Here is a 22,683-nt window from a genome sequence, read left to right on the forward strand (position 1 = left end):
ACTGCACATATTCAGTGGATCAAATACCGTGAAGGTAAACCTGGAAGCTAAAAGTTTTTTTGATGTATGCGCCAGGTGAGCAACTCCATTGGAATGAATAGTAGCCATTTTTGTATCTGGTATCTAGGTATTACTATAAATCTATGGCTTACACTATAAAAGATATGTGGTCGAATGCATCCGAGACCACCTCAGCAAGTTGTTAGAGTGATTGGATCACAGTGAATCTTGGTGGTGGTTTACACTTGTATTTAGTGCCAGTGTCCACTTGTGATCTGATCAAACAAGAGGCATGTTAATACCAGGTGCTAAAGAATCGTAAGTCCATCCCTCTATACAGCCCTGCAGGAAAGTCACAGAAACACACTTTCAGAATATTCTGCCAGTTCTCAGATGGATGCCTTATTCATAAGTAAAAATATACCTGTTAAATGTGTGAATCAGTTTGTCAAATCATCTCTGAATAAAAACTGAGAAAATCCCGGCGGCTGCATAAAAATGATTCAATCAATTCAGTCAATCTGAAGTTATGAATTATATCAACCTGCAGCAGCCACAGAGGGAGGAAAGAACTGTCAGAGAAGATGGACTGGATATCAGATTTAAAAAAAAAACAAATAAAAAACTTGAAAATAAACACAATACTTCTTAAAAGTATACTTACAAAAAAGACATGAACATAAATGCCTTTTGAGATAAACTTAAACTGAAAAATATAATCTGTTCATTATAGGTCTGGAGTTCCCAGTGATACTTTTATGATGCAACATTTAAAACTCAGTCAGATAGCAACATCACACTGAGGTTGGGGTTAGTTTATCATTTTTGTGGTTATTACAGGGAAGAAAATTAATGTTCATTTTATCTTGAAATCACTGAGGGCATGCCTTTACTTATGATGATGTCAAGAGTACAATTTAAAGAAAAAAATGAAAATAAGATTTTTTTTTACAAGAAAACAACAGAACAGCTAGAAAGTTTTAAACTGACCTCTAGTTACAACTGTGTTAAGTTTTAACGTGTTTTGTAAATTGTAATTTCAAGGGTGTGCAGCACAAAAACTCAAAGCAGTTGTCTAAAATAAAATGCTTGCAGGCTTTAAGCGTTAACCATTCACTGGATTAGCTAAGTAATGACTGTGGGGTCAGTTTAATAAAGACGTGATCTTACTGTGCATATCTTTACCCTTAAAACTTTCGGAAAGGGTCAGTCAACACATAAAATTAGTTTATTTCTTTTACACTTTTAAGGCTCCTAGAGAGTCTTTGAAATATTCAGTAATGTAGGATGCTTGTTTCCCCCACAGTGTCCCGACAGATAACTCTGCAGGTATATCTGTCAAGAAACCTGGATCAAGTCCATGCCGACTCTCCGCTTCAGGTTGTCCTCAGTGCCATATTGTCTGTGAGAAAAAAAATTGTTGTGTCTCTGCAGCAGTGTGGCCATATGGTGGTGATGATGGCTTTACATCCTACAGTAAATGCCTGTCATGTTGTCCTGTTGATGTAACGCAGACATCTGGTGTAAATTTAAGCTGAGTGGAACACCACCTGCATGTCTAACAAGGCAGAGGAACATTCAAACTTGTTTTATGCTTAAAGGGAAACATGAACATCTCAAGTGTCCAAAGGAAACAGTTTATATAATATGCCTGGATAACCATCGACAAGTGAACTTGAAAGAAGCATTTTCATGTCTTAGCTGTTTTGGGTGGAGTTAATTTTAAGTAGTTTTATTGTGGTATTGTAGTTAATTCGTAGAAACTACCAGGAAATACTCAAAGAAAGTCTAAATGTGTACCTCAAAATTGTACTTAACGGTTAGCTTTGGGATCATCTGCTTTAGTCCAGTATTGAATGAGACCACTGCAGCTGGCAGTGGCGAAACAGGCTGCAATGTAAATACGGCGTGTTCGCACTGCCAATTTATATCAACTAAGTGTCTGACAGAGATAAACCTTTTTGTTAAAGAATAAGATTCTTTTTCTTTAATCAGAAACCAGGCTCTGAAATCAACATCAACAATTCCATCAAACTAATTTTATCATCATAAAACAATTCATTCAAAATCTACAGAAACAAAAAATGTCTTGGTTCATCTTTCCACCGTTCCAAAAATTGACAACTGTGATTTGCTTGAAATAGACCCTTAATTCACCCTGTTATTGGAACAATATGCTGTCTTCATATATGCCTAAAATCAGTTTATTTAGGTGGAATTTGGTGGGTTTGGCCATAGTGATTTCAGGGTTGTTTCTGGTCAAACAAAAAGAATCTTACTCATACTAGTTACTAATAAAATTACTAATAAAAATGTATATCTCTGTAGGGAACCTTTCCATAATGTTGTCAGACACTTGTTATAACAAAATAAGCTTATCAGTGGCAGAAACGAGCACTTTTAGTGGGTGTACATGTCCAGAGTATTTACATTGCAGCCTTTTTTCGCCACTCACAACTGCAGCACTTTCTGTCAAAACTCGGAATAGGTTTTATAAGTCATTGCTCTACTTAGTCACTTAGACATAATCAACATGGGAAATAGGATCCAGGTTGAAAAATATCAACATTTTACGATACTTTGATATAATGTATACTTAGAGGGAAGCTCTAACAACAAAATGGCTTTTTAATATTGTCAGTTATCACTTTGGGATTAAGACTGCAAAACTAATTACCAATTATTACAAGTTAATCAGTACAAATTAATAGCTAACAACATTTTTAACAATTTTCTCTGCTGACATAACTAAATCAAAAGGTCAATGCATCTGTGAGGAGGTTATGTTCTCTACTTTAATGAGAATCAATTAATAACAACCCATCCATTAATTTTTCTTGCTTGATTAATCATATTCTAGTGATGAAAAATGTTCACCTCTCTATTTAAAACATTGTCAGGGGTAAGCTACTATGAATACAAAGTCTGACTTCTAGTCTCACACTGTTAAGGGAAGTTTTGATGTCTCCTGTTGGTCTCTGCAGGTTTTTCCACTGAAATCACCCTGAACTCCTCCCACAGCTGAGCTACCTGCCAACTGACCGCATTGTGTCGCTAAATCACTGTGCCCACCTCCAGTTAGCCAAATAAGTCATCACTGTTGTCAGTGTGGGGACTAGCAGACAAAATACAATAAAGATTTGAGCTGTGTGTTGATTTACTGGTTGATTACCTGCTGCTTGGGAAGATAATTGGCGAGTAATTGAGGGTCTTCACTTCTGTTGGAAAACACAATGTTGTTGTAAATTTTTCATGTGAAAACAATCAAACAATTTGATTGCCAGGAACATAAGCACTCCAATTATGACAAGATAAAGAGCATCATTAAAATTCATTCTGGGGAAAACATAAACGTGCACCAAATGTTAATAATGGTCGAGGAATTCCACTCAAAACCAAATATGTTAACCTTGAGGAAAAGTCAGGGGGTCGTTAGAGTCGGTAAGATTCTTTCTCTGGGGACCATGAATGTCTGTGCAAAACGTTTTAAGGCAATCCATCCAATAGTTTAAATATTTAAGTCAGGTCTAAAGTGATGGATCAACCGACCAATAATGACATCCCCGGAGCCTCATGGCAAGCATGAGTAAAATACCAACATTATTCTTCAAAAATTTTACTTCCTCTCTAAAAGTTAACATCGGGTGACATTACACAGACATTAATAACCCGTTTATGAGGCTTATCGTGGTTATGATCACATTCGGCATATGGTGTTTACATGAGCACCGTTGATCATCATGTCTACAGAGTACTTAAGCTGTTTATTCTCATAAACAGAATAAGGTGTTAACATGCTCAAACGTGTGTATGGGACACACAAAGATCCTAATCATTAATGAGTTAAGTATCTGTGTTTGTATGCATTGTCTATGTTTTTTGCACTTGGCTATGTTATCGCACTCAGTGAATGAATGCTGTTGCAAATTAAACAACAGCAACTTTAACTTCATCCATACCATCTTTCTCATGGTTTTCTTTTTTTCTGACTCCTCAGCTTGAAACTTTGTTTAAAAAGCTTGTGGAGTTCAGTTTTATTCCAAATCCAGCTATTGGAGCATTGGAGATATCGATCATATAGATGTCTGCCTTCTCTCCAATATAATGGAACTAGGTGACACTCAGCTTGTGATGCTTAAAGTGCCCCCCTAAAATAGAATAGAGGAAAAACAAGTATTTTGACATTAGGGTGAACTGTCACTTTAACGTCATCTAACGTTGTAATGGTTGAACCCTCTAAATGCCAACAAGTTCAAATTTTCTTCACACTGATACCGGTCAGGCATGGTAATCAATAGGCCCAACTTATTTCATCTAGACATAATACTGTGCCCTGAGCTTTCACAAGACAGTGATTTCCAACAAATGGTCTATTTGATTGAAAACAGAGAGCATCATACATGCTGTTCCACTTTTATCCGTCGGCTCACAAGCACAAGTAAATGGGCCATAGATTTTCCCTTCTAACATTCTGATGGCACCTTGTCTGCCCTGCTGAAGCAGGACTCCCTGCTTGTTGCTGCAGTGTAAGAAGGTGGAGTATCTGTCAGGGGGACCACCTCAGTCTGCACAGGTGGCAGCAGTCTCCCTGGATGTCAGGTCAATGTTATATAAACTTTTTCTGCTCGGTAATGTTCCCCACCTGCAGGAATCTAAACTATACACCACTGAGGCTGTGGGTTTACAGAAATGTTTTCTGATAGCTGCACAGTGCCACCTGCTGGAAGCCAGGAAGTACATGACGTACTGCGGCTGCAACCGCTGCTGCATCTCAGCGTGTATCAGCTACATGCGTACAAGGACAGTCTATTAACACTATAAAAACAAACTTAATAATACATAATACACAGTACAACACAATATATAATAATACATCTATAAATAAAGACAAGGGAAAGTCTGTTAAAATGAGCTGGCCATAACTGAGTGTTCATTAGTTTTATCCTTTGTAGCCAAAGTGAAATGTCTCTTATTCCTGTATTTTTTGTTTCCTGGAGAATATAATAATTATGCAAAGCACACTTTTGTAATAATGGCACTTATCGACCACCTCCTGACAACTCCAGACCTCTCCTGCTGCTTCTCCATCATGACTTCCTGCATTCAGCTGATTCAGTGGATGCTGCTCAATATTTAACAACATATTCCCGACTGCATGAAGCACTGACTAATAAAATAAAATCAAAACAAAATGAAACTGTGGGTGGTAGATAAACAAAATATTTTAATGGCTGTCTCCAATGTCATATAAATGACTCTTTTGATTTTCTTGCTTTTGCAGAGTTAAAATGTGCATAAATGTTATAGCACTGTGTCAAAAGATGTATTATTAAGTATTCGGTGCATTTATTTACAGCCGAGGAACATAATATATACAATATTTCCTAAAGTAAGTTTATTGGGCACAATTCCTTCCCTTGTCTCCCTTTTATGACAAATCTGACATTTTACATCCAAATAAATCAGTTAGTTTTGCATATTTAAATGTTCCAACACAGTACAACAGACTAATAAAAATAGATGAAAATAAAAATATACTGTTGTAAGTAATGTGATGCATTACAAGTACAAATATCTTTCTCTGGAGTACTTTTGGAGTAGCAAATCACTCTTCAACAACACTGGGACACTGTACATAACATGACCATTGTGATCAGATTGATTATGTATTAAAGTATTTTTTTTTATTTTAAATGAGGCTGTTGTGGTATTATCTTTACTCTGCCTCTTATTTGTATTTTATAGTCTTGTCTTGTTTATTTGCATGTTCCCTTTCTGCAGTTTGCATTGCAATTTATAATCATAATGGTTCACATGGATCCTTAAAAAGTCTTAAAAGACCTGAATTCATTAATCTAAAAAAAGGACTTAATTGGTATTAAAATGTTATCCTTCCATAAAATTCCATAAAGACATGGGAAGTGAGATTTTATGAATGTTTTTTTCTGATGTTGCATTGTAAAATCGAAAAAAAAAAAAAACCTCTAGTAAAATAAGTTTAAAAATAATTAACCAAATGCCTCCCAAAATAATGTCACACACAAATCAGGACAGTGGAACAAACAACTGTCTGCTAGCTAGCTGTAAGTGTACGCTGGCTACATGGGCAAGTGCAAAGTCAGTGAAAACTGGCTATTTGACCAAAATTTCATAGCATAGCTAAACCACTGTAGCATACAAGGCTTGCCCACAAAACTCGCCAACAAACACCAGCTCTGTTTTTCCCCCTTCCAGTCACACCTAGAAAATGTAAAATTTTCTTCATCATTTGAAGAAGCTCATATAATGTTAACTATTTTTATTTTTATTTAATGTATTATGAAATTGGCCCTAAACCTTAATCTGAGTGGCATTACAAAGGATTTAAAAAGTCTTAAATTGAACCCCAGTTCATATTCAGGTCTTTCTTTGGCACTCATTTCGTGTGCTGCAAATAGACCTTCACAAAACTCAACAGATTGCACAAATGCCCTTACATGTTAGTGTGGAGGCTTGTGTGCATCACACCATGCCCTCGATTGGGTCCAGCTTCGGGGAATGCGCAGCCCCAGTGTGCTGTGATTCCTGCTGCCTCCAGACCTGCTGATAGTCTTTTAGCACCTTCACTACCTCGTCATGTCCGAACTGCATGGCATCATCGATGGGCAGGTTCCCCCACCTGCACAGCAAAGATGCAAAAGGGAATCAGCAGATAAGTCATGGAGGAGAATGTCCAGTGAAGGCCTAATTAAAGGCCTAATATCTGTATTCATGACGCATGCATCAGGTAATGTTGTTCTTGCCACCGTGTATATGTGAGTGAAACAGAATCATAAGACAGGCACGTGTCCTGTATTTGCAATCAGCATTCTGCCATGCCTCCATTTCTCCAAACAAGAAAATAAGCTTGCCTTGAGGTGTGTCATGAACAAAGTGGTGCTGTTGTCAGGCTGGCCAAAGTCTCTGCTGCTACAAGATTTCAATCTGGCTGTAGGTAAAATCTCAGGCAACCACTGTGCTAGTTAAAGGACTCCATCTGTGTGTTTTTAGTGCATCAGATTTGAGTAAAACATAAATTACCACCTAACTGTCTCACTGATAATCAGTTTAGAGCCACATTTGTTTCCTTCTTGCTTATTTTTTTATGCCTTTGTCATGATGTAGATTATATTGCAGTTAAGTAGTTTAATTATCACAATAACTGATGATGATTAAAAGGCATCAATTACACACTGCGATACTTAATTAACGGTTTTAAATATTGCTGGCTATTAAAGCCTTATTTAATGAATTTGGTTTTAATATGTGACGCATTTAGTTAAAGCATGAGTTTACATTCTCTAAGACAGCCATCGTTTCATCATTTGATGGTCTGAAGCAGTCCTAAAATTTGTTGGCTGACTGCCAACAATTTCAGCTAAGAAAAGACTGATGATTCCCAGATTTGTATGTTAAATATTTGTACGCAGGGTTTCAGCACAGATTTATCTGAATGAGGCCTATACGCGATAAAGGCAATTTAAACTCAAAGGTTTAATCTGAGGATGTATTTATTTACACTTCAGCCACTTTTATGGGAAATACACAAGGTTGAAATATACTGATATTATCCCTTAAGTCACTCTAAGTACCTACTCTATGTTGTGGTGGTTATGTTTATACACCTAGCTCTGAGACGTAAAGGTACATTTTTCTTCTTCTTCTTCAAACATTTTTTTAAGACACATGGACCTGCTAAGATTACAAATTACATCCCAGGAGACAGATGGGAGCACCTAAAGATGTGGTTATGATTTTACCTAAACAACAACATGAAAAAGGTTAAAATGTCTGATTGTGATTTAAGGCCAAACATAAGGAGCAGTGAAGAAATTCAAATCAAATTATAGGAGACAGATGTTACAGATGCTGTTCCTACCTGTCCTCTACAAATGGATCAACTTTGCAGGTTTCAGTGAGGAATTTCACCACATCTATGTGACCTAAGAATAAACGCAAAAGACAACAGATTACAGATCCCTATTTGGGAGAATTAGATAGAGATGATCATTTTCTAATAATCCATAAAACACAGTTTTCACCTTGGTGTCAAAAAAGAATGCAAGAGCAATATACTGTTCAAATTCATATTGCCCCAAACTAGCAAGCTGTTCACAATTTACATGTTTGTCTAAAAGCATGACAAATTGTGGGTAAGGAAAACAATGCTGCTAGGAGAAAAAAATGCACGACTATTTCCCTCAAGCCACAATCAGACTCAGAATCAGATTTAGGAGTGCAAAGCTCTGTTTTTGTTCATTTGGAAGAAAACTGTTATTACTCCCATTTTTATCTTGTATACAAATGACTTGCTTACACGGCTCTTTTTGAGAAATCGAACACTCGGCAGCGCTGCATAAAATCTGCGCTGTGAATAAACTCAGACCACAACAGAAGATAAATAATCTCCATATGGAGCTCTGTAAGGCTTTGTGAGCAGATTCATTAGAGGCTTTGTATAATGTGAGCCAAAGGTACTGTGTCTCTATAGTTAATCAAATGAAGTGAAAACTAAATTAGCACTAATTACGGCTGCAACAGAATGCAAGGAAAATACAATTATCCTCTCAACTTAGTTTAACTGAAGTCGGTGGGTGTGTGTGGTAAATTTGCTCAGGTTGCTGTGTCAACAATCCTCATTAAAAATGTTTTATGTTTCATTTATGTTTTTATTGCAGTTTATATTTTTCAGCTTTTTAATGCAGACTTTTAGGAGCGTCCCTGTCTCCTGGAAATCACGTTTGTATATTACTAAATAGTTTTCCTAATTATATTGCAGTGACAACACAATCGTTGCCTTGATTATGTTCAAAGACGTTTCTTTGATTTAATGAAACAATACGTTAATGTACTGCGCTGGATTTGCAGGGAGGAGGTTGGAGTGGATTGTCGACAGGTTCATGTTCAGACTCATATCTGTGGTTAAGTTTAGGCAACAATAGCACTCTCAATGTCAAGGTCAGGGAACTAGTGGAGTTATGGCATCCTGAACAGAGAGTGCAGTCATGTTACCTCTGGGCTTCAACAGATGTGGTAGACGGTCTTGCTGTGCATGCATGTTAGTGCACAGGAAACCCTGTGTGAGTGTGTCCCACTGGCTAGCTTATTATTGCCACTCTACACAGCACTCATATGGCTGTTACCATTGATGCTATCCCGATCCACAGTGACGAGATGGTGTCATTAGGTTTCATTTCAGCATTGTTACTTGCAATAAACTTTATTAGATAAACAATGTTTCAGTTGTCAGACCTTCGGCAGGTTAAGTAAAATGAGCACATTTAGAAAATATCATAATAAATAACATCTACTAATGTGAGGCCAATCAGAGGCCATGAGTTGACAATGTTACCATTCTCACAGTCTGTGTGTTTTTTAGCCTTTAGAAGCAAATCCCCCCATCAAATATGAATATTATCAGCAGAAACTGCATAAATATATACATTGAATAATATTAGTTTGAAAACAACCCATGCAAAGACAGCAATCAAATCAGGGTACTGGTAAATCTCAGCATAAACATAGCAACTTATATGAAACTAGGGGTTTAGGGGTCCTTTCCTTGGAAATTTTGAGAGCCAAACACTCAATTTCCTGAATTTAGTGAATTTCTATGCATCAGTAATAATAATAATAATTTTTCCCAGTGGTCGAACAGATTTGCTGCCTGACTGCTTCATACTAGTGTCTGCGTGGAACTGATTTATTGTTGCTCATGAATCATTGACAGATGAACAGACTGTGTCGAGCTCACCCTCTGCTGCAGAGATATGCAGCGCTGTTCGAGAGTCGTAGTCTTTCAAGTCCATGTCCATCGATGAGAGAGCAAACCTGAAGGAATAAATAAAAGTAAGTCACGATTTCTGATACATAAAATAAAAAAATTGAAAAAGTAAAACAATGAAATTGTGTCATTTTTCCAAATCTATGCTGGGCAGCACTTAAGCTGTTTACTCCACTTAATGTTTGCTTTTCATTGAATTTGTCACCCATCTGTGTGTTCCTCAGTACCGACGCCTGGTGTTAACATTATGAAGACCATCTGTTAAACAGGACGAGCAATAATCCGGTTTTCTGCTGATGTACCTTCTCAGTGCAGACACATCTCCACTGTAGGCAGCGAACATCAAACTAAAAACAGACTTGTTCTGCAAATACAGAGAAATAACATAAATACAGAGGCACAAAAACACATTAAACACACCAGCAAGAATAAATTAATGAAAAAACAAACCCTGTCATCTCCCTCCGGCCTGCGAGGGTCCTGCTTCTTTACAAAGTGCCTTAAATTGTCATAATTGTGGAAATTGAAGAGCGAGACAAGCTCCTGAGGGCAAGAAGATATGGTGTAATTAGAGGGGGAAAACACTGGAGGACTTGGTTATCATGTTTATGTTTTAAGCCAAAGAAATCTATAATGCAAAAAAAAAAAACAAGATCACAAACAACACCAATTAATGTTTTATAGAAAACTTTAAACCTATGAAGGCAGTGGGATGTAAAATCTGAAGCTGCTTCACCACAGGAGTTTACATCTGGATGATGATGATTATTTGAGCTTTTAGATTTTTTGTTTTTTTGGTGAAACAAACTTTATTTGATTTGACTAAGCAGATAATCATTGCTTTCTTTGGCAATGACAGCCACTACATTTTTGATTTGAACACTTTCAGACTTTGTCGCCATCCAATGGCGAAATAATCTGTAGCAGATGTCAATAAAAAAAAAAACATATACCATCAGAGTACTTTGATACTTTAAGCACATTAACAACACGATAGCTTACATACATGATGGAAAATCATTTAAAACTAAATATAAAATATATATATATTTGCCATAATTCTAGAAAATACTACATTTAATGTAAGAGGTTATTTGTAATAACAAAAATAATTCTACAGTAGCTCAGACTGGTAACACTGTGATCAATAAAGTTGTGTGATGCAGAGAAGACGTATTGCTTAAGTGTGTGAAGCCTGTGGTACTGACACTTAAACATTATTTAGTAGGCAGTATGTAGTACAAAATGAATGAGTATATAGTTCACAGGGTTTGGTAGTAATGTATTACATATAATCAGTCTCACATAGTCAGATTACAAAAGGACTGCAATTCTATATAGTGCTTTTCTAGTCTGTGTGACCACTCAAAGCGCTTCATAACACAAGCACCATTAACCCATTCATACACACATTTATACACTGGTGGACAACGCTACCATGCAAGGTTCTCATCAGATAAATGATCAGCAGCCAACAATGACCAACAATTATCCAAAAATATTTAGGTTAAATAACATTTTTTGAAATCCAATGCATAACATTATGAATTAAAAAAGTTTTCAAGTTTTCAAAACAATCTCACCCAAACCTGGCAGTATGTTAGTATGGGTACTGAAACACACTCCTAATCTTGCCTGACAGAAGTGTATTCCCCGCACGCTGTTTCCAACTCTGTCAAGAGGAGGAGACCAACACATCACTCCCATGACGTTTGGGATCACCAGCACTATTGCACCGGACACGCCGGATTTGGCCGGCAAGCCCACCTGGAAGATGAGAGATGTAGGATTTGTTTCAGGTCAGCAAATAAACAAATATCACAGCGAACGCAGTTTCATCTTTTATTTCCAATGGCACAGTCACTTCCTCCTGTTACTCACATGAAAAGCCATCTGTCCAGAGAAGTCATACATGCCACATGAGTGCATGAGACTCAAAGTGTTTCGCACTGCCTCAGCACTCAGGACACGCTCGCCTGTGATTGGACAGATCCCTCCGTTGGCCAGAGTGGCAGCCATAATGCTTCCTGATTCGCAGGTCACCTCGATGGAGCAAAGCTGAGACCAAAAGAGGATCAGTTCATGGTTAAAAACCATTGCATCTCTTTTTATTACAGTTAAATCAATATCAGTCTGCACAAGATTATAGATTTAATGCTTCTTTATGAAATGCTGAACTCATGGCAGAGCACTTTACCTGGAAGTAGAAGTCCAGGGCATCGATCATATCCGCTCCAGGAGGAAAACACTGGTCAAGGAAATATGATCATCGTCACTATTTGATTAAAGTATGCTGGCCCAGCATTGTTCCTATGTACTGTACTATGATATGTCAACCAGAACATCACTAATGTTTAGGTCAGGTCATCAGTATCTCTCTTTGTCTGGGCTGACTAACAGGGTCAAAAGGTCATGAATATCCCCGAACATGATACAGTGGCGATGCACAGAGAGATGTCGGAGATTTATGGAGCGGGAATTTCAGCTGGTTTAAAATATCACTGATAGAGTAAATTGATGATGGTAGCAAGAATGGGTGGACATTTTTTTGTAATGACAAAAATAAAGACATTTTTAGAAAAGATTTAACTGTATTCTGTGGCTTAAGATTAATATGGAAACATTGGGCTCAAGATTAAACTGCATCGTTACCATACAGGTGTGCTTTGACTGGTCTCAGTAAAAGGTCACTCTAAAATGTGTGATTTTCTCTTGAAAAAACAAAACAAAACACATTTATTTGAATTTCATATGATCAGTGCTGACAAAATCACAGATACCCCCAAGACTCCTGCAACACTGAGACCCGTGCATTTTAATACTGCAACAGGAGGTCATAGTGTGGATAAATGGAATGACTATGGGTGTCAGAAATTCATCATGGCATTGTTTTGTGTGATCAAACAGCACATTTTACAGTGGTCTTTAATTGGGGCCACCCCATGCACATCCTATTAGCATCTTGATATCCCACACCTGTCAGGTAGATGGATTATCATGAAAAAGAAGTGCTCAATGACACAAATTTCAACAAATTTAAGAGAAATATATTTTTGTGTGCATGAAACAGTCTAGATCTTTAACTTAAATCTGTGAAAAATGGGAGCAAAAAACAAAATGTTTCATTTAATTTTTTGTTCAGCGCAGGTTTGTAAAAATTAAGCAAACAGAAGCATCAGAAAAAAATATCCTCTCTAATCTCATATATTTTAGCGTTTTCTGTAACTGACCTTCTTCTCCTTCATGTAGTATCCGATGGCAAAATTTCTGTCGCCTGTTTCTTTTTCTGACTGGAACCTGAGACAGAGAGGCAGACGGGGGTCAATACTGAAACATCAATAATGCAATAGAGCAGTGGACAGGCAATTTGCCCAATACTGTCTTTCAATTTAGGTGAGCTAAGGAAGACATATTAACTTAAATACCTCGAACATATTAGACACTGCACTCACATGGCGTTGCTGAATCCCACATACTCTTGTCCTGCCATCTTTTTCACAAACTCCATAACCTGGACGAACAAAGAAACAATTTTATGTGTACTGCAGCATCTCTGACCACCACATGATTAGCCTTCAATTTCATATTCAATAAAAGGAAGCCACTTACATAATCAAACTTCTCTGCCTTATTTGAACGAGGCTGAAAATAAAACCAGAGGCATTTGCTTGTGTTGATTGTAATTCCCACGTTCATGAACACTGATGACTGATGACTTCTCATAACACCACGTGAAACAATACATGAATGTATCACTGATTGCATAATTTAGTGCCCTGTTATCAGCTGGAACAGCACAATAAGAGAGGCAGGCAGTGTCGAAAAAGCACAGAGCTCAGGTAGAGCTGCGAAAGATTTGAATCTGCAACTCAAGATTTGAACACATTAAAGAAAAACAGCCATATTAAGTCAATAAAAAAACCTAAAAACATATAAAAACGAAGATGTATTAATAACTTGTTACTGCTGCTTTATGACATTTTCCTGAGGCGTCATCATGAAGATGATCATCACATCAACAGACTCCCTGAACAACCTGCAGGCTCCCGACTAGAACATACTGCAGGGCCAAATGAGGGTGGAGGGACTTGATTATTATTCATTTAAAGAGGAAACAGACAAGTTTGGGCTTTAACTTTTCATTATGTATAACATGTTGATGGCACAATGTAATACCAATAGAATAATGATACCATCAGTATTTAGATTGGTTCCCTATAAACTTTCACTGTGCAATTTGGTCTGCTACTGGGTATGATCTCTGTGCAAATGAAGTGCATCAACCAAAGCAATATGGTGCCAACAGTAATATTACTGCTTGAAAATGCTACGATGGGGAAAAGTTGAAAAGTTGTCTGTTCCCACTTTGAAATAAGCCACAGATTTTCTATAAAACGAAAACAAGAGAGTGAAGGGAAGGCCCTTTGCTGTTTATCCACAAACCCCACCCTTTCCGGATGCAAATTTGTTTGCTGACCCTGTAGCCTATTCCTATCTCTGTCATCACACATGCTGTTATTTGCTTGTTGTTGTACTTGGTTTGTATCAGGATTGCCGCTACACACTTCTCTGAAGTGTCAGTAGCTAATGGAGCAGTTAATGCCCAGGCAGGGACGTCTAGTAATCGCTAAAAATTTAGCTGCTCACATATATTTATGGTCTTTTATGACAATAAATTTTTAGGTCCTTTAGAGAGTCTATATTTATACTGTTCCTCTCTTCTTTTATCCCTAGGGCAGGTGCAATATAACTTTTATCTACCTATTTTATTAGTAGTACTGCTGTTTTTATTTTACCTCAGTAAGTGTTACCTCCCTGTGTGATCTGTTGTCCCTTGTTGTCTATAAATGCGTTGTCTTTTGTACGTTGTCTACTTGTGATGCATTTATATGCACTATGTGCCCAGGACAAATTTCCCTCTGGAGACAATAAAGTTTATCTTATCTTATCTCATTAAAACAAAACAAAAAAAATCAATGCAATGAGAAATATGTCAATAAAAGTGAAAGATAGTGACAACAACAACTGACTTCTATTTATGAAAAAAAGTGTGCAACAATCAGCAAAACATTTCAGTATGTTCAAATTCCTTGACATTTTATAAGCATAATCATTTTCTCTGACTTTAATGTGAAGACTTTAGCAAAGTTTAATGATAAAGCATAAAATCCTTGACCAGTTGGAATCCTGTCATTATCTTAATATGGACACAGTACCAAAGCAATCTAACTATCTTTTGAAATTTCCTGTGTCACTGACTTTTTACTAAATGGACAGTTATTTACTTCATGTGCTGACTCATCACTATCACACACCAGGCTGCACATTTCCATCTGTTTACCTTTATAAGAGAGCTGATCACTATGGCTCCAGCGTTCACCATGGGGTTATGGGGTTTATCTGGTAGAAAGGACGAGATAAGACACAATGTTAATGAGGAGTTCTATGATCAATTGTTTCATTGACAATTTAATTTATGATCAATTGTTTGTTTAGTTTTAGGGCTGACTTAAATGCTTTGAGGCTTAGAAGCTTCAATTGATGCCGTGGTAATCAACGTCAAAATCAGTATTCAAATGCTTCTTTCTTTCATATCCATATGCATAACCCCAAATAGCACCAAAGCCCTTAATTAAAAGCTTGTGATTCAACATAATTCATTATACATCAACATGAATTATTGAACGTTACTCTTAGACAAAGACATTAAACTTAGGGACAGTTTTTTTGAGTCTGACACGTTCTCATCTAACATCAGTTTCCACTCCTAACTACTCCAACACTACTTAAGCTGGGAGAGTTTGACCACACAAGACAGGCTTGCAGATATGCCAGGAGGACATCATAAAAGTCAATCCTCAGGAAGAGTTTCAAAATTTGCAGGATTGACCCCCAAAAAGTTGAGTGCCAGATATGCGTAAGGAAACTGGTGAATCAAAAATCTACCATTAGCTTAGCATATCACCTGAAAACTGTAAGTACCAGCCTAGCAGTCTTACAAATTACTCGTTTTCTTCTCCTTTTATCTTAGGTGCATTAACTAAAAACTTTTGTTTCAAAAAAAGTCAGACTTTTGTCCTCATTTCCCCACACTGGTGGATGTAAACTTTTACGAACAGGACTGTGATGAGGCCTTTCACACACCTTCATCATCAAGGGAGAGCATATTGAACTTGAGTCCACTGGGCTCCATGCCTACATAACGATGAACCTTCTCTGTTCCCGCCTCGTGGACAGCGATGGCGTACTGCAGAGGCTTCACGCAGGACTGCAGGCAGAAGGGCTGCTTGGTGTCACCAACTGAGTGCCTGCAGGGGGAAGACAGAATGTTTCTAGTCTCACTGAACATAAAACAGATTCACTTTGACAGTCACACCTGGAAGATGTACTATGCTGTCTGGCAGTATTTCTCAGCACTACCAGTCTTATGAGTTGGCTACTCGGCAGCAACACTGGTTCAGTTCGAGGGGTCTTGCTTGATGGCATTTCAATAGGACAAAAAAGAAAGAGGAGTGCTCCTTATAACTTTCTTGACCAGATTTATCCTTTTGTTCTAAATCTGATGCAAGTTTAGGGCTAAAAGAATTAGGCCTAAAAACTGTTATGATTGAAAATCATTAGATCATAGATTGCTTCATTATCACAAAACAGTCTCACTATGCATGTCTGCGAGAGAGTAAAAACAAGTTTATTCCCTAATTAACTGACAGTACAAATTTATTGAAATTGAAGGCTTATTTTTAGTCTTAAAACATAGATATTTGGAGACAGAGAGTTAAAATAACAATCTCACCTCAAGGTCCAGTCTGTAGCAGTTCTGGAGCTTTTGATTATATCACACGATCTCCCCCAACATCACTTAATTTTATTCAGTGACGACAGGGAAAAACTCTCTGTGTTATAATACCAATACCTCAATGCTATTTAGTAAGCCAGGAAAAGATTTAGTTTGTCCCAATTCAAAGTGTGAAATGCAGTAAAATACCAGGATGTTATACTACATCCAGTCAGATTTTGCATAATGCAAGCCAGCATGCTTTTCTGGCTATAATGATCCACAATCCGCGAAAGACACATCACATTGACTGAGCCACAGACAGATGACAGCTGACAAAAGTTGCAATGACTAAAATCAATCTATCAATAAATCACAAACAACCTATGCAATTACAACTCAATGTATGCAGTTACCTAAAAGTTAAAGCTGCATACACTGCACAGTAATGACAGCAGAGCTCTCCTGGTTGATCTGCAGGTCCCAACCTGCAGTGATGAACATTAAGCCCTGTTGTATTCAAAGCGCACACTTTTTCTTTTGACTTCAAATTTTGCACTACACTGCTACTACCACTGCAATGGATAAATGAGAGAGAGGGTCAAAGTTCATAGCGCAATTTTATGACAAAATAGTATGTCCCTATTAAATGCACACTCACTGCAACAGTACATGCTTTGTTAGCGCAGCTCCACAACGCACTGAAAGTAAAAAAAAGTATGCAATTCTTAACATAGCTTCTGTTTATTTAAGAAAATCTTGTGATAAAATCAAACAGCTCCACAAAAGCTACTAAATGGACCTTGTGGTGAGACTGTTTTTGTTAAATACAAATCTTTAATTCTTACCTCTGGCCATCCACTGTACACAAAGACACACCCCACAGATCTGGACTAAACTTTGCGAGTTGGGGGATGTAGTCTGCAACCTAAAGACAGAGTACACAGATGAAACAAGGTAACAGTTAAATCACAGATTCCGAACAAAGTGTCTGAAGTAAAAGCACTGCAGCACAGAAGGCTTTAGTGGAAAATTATTTTGTATAGGCAGAAACTTGGAGTATGTAAACATCAGTGAAATGGGACATGATCAGGATTCCTACAGTGTGCCCTTTGTCTCATACAGTAATCCCATACATCTTCAGTGTGATGTTTGATGCATGCAAATAGTGAGTAGGCAGTAGGAATTTAAAGAAAGCAGTGTCAATCTGTGACTGTAGATTGTTTCCTGAGTATGCTGAATACTTCCTCAATAGACGTATGTGAAATAGGTTTATATTTCTACACTGAGTGTTATTCCCTCAAAACCATTACAAGAACCTAGATATGATAAATGTCATTTTCCGTTTCGATACAATAAAAACAAACAACAGATGCAGACCTTCCCATCACTTTGATTTTGCACTGTGTTGTAGATTTCATTTATTTTTTGTGCAAACATGTCAAACTCAGGGATGATAAATTTCTTTCTGAAGGCCTGGATCAGCAGGACCATGTTTCCTCCGACACACCTGAGAGAAAAACAACATAAAAGTACTCAGGAGCACTTACTGGAAATGAAATACTTTCTTGTAAAATTACTGTACATGCAGTGTGTGTGTGTGTGTGTAGGGTGTATGTATGTGATAAAGACTTAAGTTACCTTCGGGGACACACACCAGACTCAAGAGCAGGTCATTGGGGACAGCTTGTCCAATTGGGGAAAAAAGCCATGTTATCATTGAAAAAAAATGATTTTGGGGGTCTGTGGTTAAGTTTAGGGTTAGGTAAAAGTAAAGGAGTGTCGCTGTCTTTATCCTCCTCTTGTGAAGGGACAATGGAACGATCCCTGTGTTGTGGTGGTTGTGGAGAGTGAGAGTCATTCTCCATGAGATGAATGTAAGTCTACGTCATTTCCCTAATATTGACCTGAGCTGGTGAGAGAGCAGCAGCTGCCAGCTATCAGTCTGAGCGGCCAGCCTTGCTTTGATCATCATGACCATAAACACAGCTGACATGTCTTTAAACACACTCATTACATAACACTGACTTCCACACCTCTAGGTATCAGTTTAAAGGAAGATTTCACCACCTGTAGTGCAGTTTATAGCCGTCTATGCACATGTTTGCTTTGACCAGAGTTTACGTAAATGTTTATTGACTCATTTTGGCTTGCTTTACACTAACTGACAGAGACAACGATAAATATCTTTTTGTAAGCTATTATCATTGTTTAAGTATATTTAATTAAAGATAAATACCAGGTTGACTGCAGGTCCAACAAGTGACTTTTTAAAAAATAATCTGTCATTGTAGATTTATATTTTATTATTCAATAATGTGTAAAATAAAACAACCTAATAATCATAACAAAATCTGTTAAATTGTGTTCATGACCCAAATTAGAAACGCTTATTTCATTTCAGCTCACTGTGAGACACTCTAGGTTTTCTGTGTTGCATGGTGTTTCACCGCATGCTGTGAACGTCACTGTAACAGCAGCAAAAGCCCAGTGAGCAGGGAGGCGGCACGATGGAGTGACTGAGTGTGTCTTAGCCCCCTTCTGAGCTCTGCCCATTTTCATGTTCCAGGGAGGAGGTACTTAAGACAATAATCTGGTGTTTAGTTACTCTTTCAATAACTAATTCTTAACACAGAGGATAGGTTTTGGGATTTATAGCAAGAAATACTCTGCAAGTCTGCAGTTTAATTAAAATTTAGTCTTGAAAACTACCACATAGTTCTATCAAGACCTTTAGTCAGTCTAAACAAACAGTTCACATTCACAGAAGTGATGCCTAAATTGCATTAGATTACAGATGTGGCCATGGGACCGTGTCAACCATTTGTAGTACTTTCTATTTCCACTTTCTTTACATTGCTCTTAAACTTGTTACATACTTAGAATTAGTAACGTGAAGTTGGGGTTGGACACAAGGCAGGAAAAAAGAAAGAGAAAGGCAGAGACACGCAGAGAGACAGCGGGCCACATCCAGCAAATGCTTCATTAGAAGGGATTGTTGTCGGAAGGTCAGACTAAAAATAGTTTGGTCTCATGCCTACACCGGGAGTTGAATGGAAAACTAAACACCATGAGACAGTCAGGGATGACTTACAAGTCCTTTTTAAGGGCATTAAAATTGCATCTTTATACTTTAGGTTTTCAGCTGTTATAGTTAGTTGTTGTCTATTGGTTTTCGAATTGATTTATTGTTTGATTAATTCTACGCACTTGTCTCACCTGTGGAAGAGATCTCTGTCCATCATCACCTCACCAACAGATTTCCTCACTGCCTGTCTGAGTTTCTCCATACAGTCCTTCAGACGAGGGTCTGATGGGTGGAGGCCGGTTCTCTTCAGGGCCTGAAAACAACCAGGTGAAAACAACAGAACAATAACACAATAAAACTATGAAACAATATAATAAAAAATAGATAGATATTTGGATGTATAGACAGACAGCCAGATAGCCTGACAGATAGATAGATAGATAAATAGATAAATAGACTGATAACTGCAAGGATAGAACCCCCTTAATCTATCTATCTAAACAGGTGCCTGATTGGCACCTCATTGTCAGCACCTGTTAGCATGGGCCCTGCTACAGTGGTCAGTTAGTGTCAGCTCCAAGAATCAGCTTGTCACGTTTGACTAATCTGGATCGGGCCCGTGCCATAGGGCCATAGGCCATAACTTCAGGTGTTGTACCGCAAACCAGGTTGCGGCATTATTTGGAGTGAGCCCTAGTACCATCTTCAAACGAATGAATGGATGGATGGATAGATAGGTAGACAGACAGACAGATAGATAGACAGATGGACGGATGGACGGACAGACAGACAGATATGGATAGACCAGAGCAAAAGAGAGAACCATAGATGGAACGATAAAATTATAGATAAAATGATGGATAGAACCATGTAACAAAAGACAGAAGGATAGATAGACTGATAAATACAGTGATACATAGAACAATATATAGATATACTAGATACCATGGAACAATAGATCCCACCACTGAATGATAGACAGTAGAGAGAACGACAGACAGAACAACAGAATGATAGATATGTAGACAGATGGAGCGATAGAATGATAGAGCGACAGACAGACAGACAGACAGACAGATGGCTTTGGTTGGTGTTTGTTTAGCGACTCACTGAGGTGAAGTATGAAACGGGGACCTGCTCTTTCCCCTCTGTGATGGTGTAGAACAGCATGTCCTCCACTCCAGAGCTGGGGGGCTTTGAATGGACGTTCCTGAAATAGTGAAGATTAAACTCTCGAAAAGGGAAAGATTCTTGTGTACTATCCACTTACACACAGTGGAAATCATTTTACTCTAAAAATGCTAACTAAGCGGGTCTACTGAATCATCTGTAGAGTAAACTGCTAATGTTACTGAGTGCTATAAAACAATACCAATTTATTGATCCTGAACATTTGAATGGATTTTAGTACTCATTTTCCCAATATTCATACATGCTTTCTTGCTCTCTCTTATTCTCATGTTTACCTCAGTTATTCTGCTGTTCTCTACTACTGACCAAGAAAAGGACAGTTATTTAATGTTATAACCTTTATCTTTTGATACAAATTTTCAATTTTGTGCCCTCAATGTCAATATTTCCCTGTGGTTTTGAAAATGTTATTGAATATTGATACTTTCTGAGGTACTATGTCAAAGTTAGAAATTCCAGTATTGTGACAACACTATTGTGACTCACTATTATGTGGCCCCTACAAGAAACAAGACAAAGTTCAGATGCACTGCAGATAAACAAATATCACAGCAAAACACTGTATTAAAAAAAAAAAAAAAAGAATTATGATTTTGGGCCTGTTCCTCTGGTTCTTTTTAATTTTCTATTTTCATCTTTATGTTTTTTGTTTGTTTTTAAACAGTAACCATTGCAGTTACAGGAGATATGACTCTTTGAAGCTCAGTTGTCTCTCACCTTGCTTGACAACTCTCATATCAAAGAACTGATTGCTTAATTTATTGCTGACACATGCTGATAGCTGTCACTTGCAGTAAATTAAAATGTGGCTATATACAAGTGATAGAAATAAGAGGCCGAGTTAAAACTCAAATTACAGAGTGGCTGCTGACGGCTGTAAGAGAAGCCACAGTGTGCAGGACACTCGGTAACTATTGACAATAACACTGTTCATTAATCTCAAAAAGACACTTACATTTTGAGATGAAGAGTACCCGAGTGTGTAGGCGGTGGACTGTGGGACGTCGTGGTTGATTTGGTGCTCAGACAACATGCTGGCTGTGTGATGAAAACCTTCTTCGCTGCATCTGTTTGTTTGACGATCAGTTGGACAGAGTTGGACAGACGCAGCGCTCTCAGAAAGTGCATGGCTGCCAACAAACCTGCTCTGACAGCCTGATCTGACGCTGGAGGATCCAGTAGAGGTAGCGTGTGCAGTTAGTTTTTAGGGCTGTTTTCCAGCGGCTCCTGTGAGCTGCGAGGTCACTGACTTCCATATGACGAGCTGAAGTTTGGCTGCTTTCAGGTGTCGTCGGGAATTTTGTTCTTTCAACTGTACCTAAGCTATACGATATGCAGTAGCTTGTATTGTTAAAATAAGAAGAAAAAAACAAACAATCTATTTATTTATTGTTATTAAGTGAACTGCTTTTTTTTTTTTTTTTTTTTTTACTGGAGCAAGCCTATTACCATTTTCTGTCAGCCAGAATTTATACTTATATTCCACCAAAATTCAGGGAGAAATTTGGAAGGCTTTCTTTTACTTCACTGCGGTTTGTTCGATAATTGTAATATCATAATAATATAATTATATTATAATATAATAAAATTATACATGTACACAATCATATGATAATATTGTACTAATAATAAGAGTAAGTCTATTTTTACAATACAAAATATGATTACAAAATATGCTACATTATGATGTATTATTATGGATGAATAGGTTTTATTGATCACTTGGTAAAATGCACAAGTGACACAAGCTAAATTGTAAATATATATTGCAAATGAGTACTCTTACTTTTACTGTTACTGTATTACTGTTCCTCTGTGTTCTTTTACTTAAGTATAATTTTGAATGCTTGACTTTTAACATTTTTACACTGTGGTGTTAGCACATTC

General features: G+C 37.5%; 1 protein-coding gene across 11 annotated transcripts; it reads right to left on the bottom strand.

Moving 5' to 3' along the window:
• Window positions 1–1,205: 1,205 nt before the first annotated feature.
• gls2b (glutaminase 2b (liver, mitochondrial)) lies at window positions 1,206–22,076 on the bottom strand. 11 transcript variants are annotated; one of them, XR_015778927.1, is made up of 20 exons: window positions 21,752–22,076; window positions 20,716–20,815; window positions 19,797–19,918; window positions 17,958–18,087; window positions 17,426–17,505; window positions 15,947–16,110; window positions 15,144–15,202; window positions 13,412–13,444; window positions 13,255–13,313; window positions 13,033–13,099; window positions 12,000–12,050; window positions 11,684–11,860; window positions 11,438–11,569; window positions 10,253–10,345; window positions 10,105–10,166; window positions 9,773–9,849; window positions 7,898–7,961; window positions 6,477–6,658; window positions 3,173–3,215; window positions 1,206–1,402 (listed from the first exon to the last, which is right to left on the bottom strand). XR_015778927.1 is itself a non-coding variant. In XM_042505170.2 (18 exons), the coding sequence occupies exons 1-18, from the start codon at window positions 21,922–21,924 to the stop codon at window positions 6,502–6,504; spliced, it is 1,800 nt and encodes a 599-aa protein (XP_042361104.1). In that variant the 5' UTR covers window positions 21,925–22,076; the 3' UTR covers window positions 5,205–6,501. The 11 variants fall into 11 exon arrangements, 3 of the variants coding, with proteins under 3 accessions (XP_042361104.1, XP_042361125.1, XP_087944641.1); XR_006106713.2 differs by having other exon boundaries at window positions 1,206–1,497; XR_015778925.1 differs by having other exon boundaries at window positions 1,206–1,558.
• Window positions 22,077–22,683: the final 607 nt, after the last annotated feature.

This window comes from Plectropomus leopardus, chromosome 2 (assembly GCF_026936395.1).
Source record: "Plectropomus leopardus strain MGB_pleo_1.0 chromosome 2, ASM2693639v1, whole genome shotgun sequence".
Lineage (NCBI taxonomy): Eukaryota > Metazoa > Chordata > Actinopteri > Perciformes > Serranidae > Plectropomus > Plectropomus leopardus.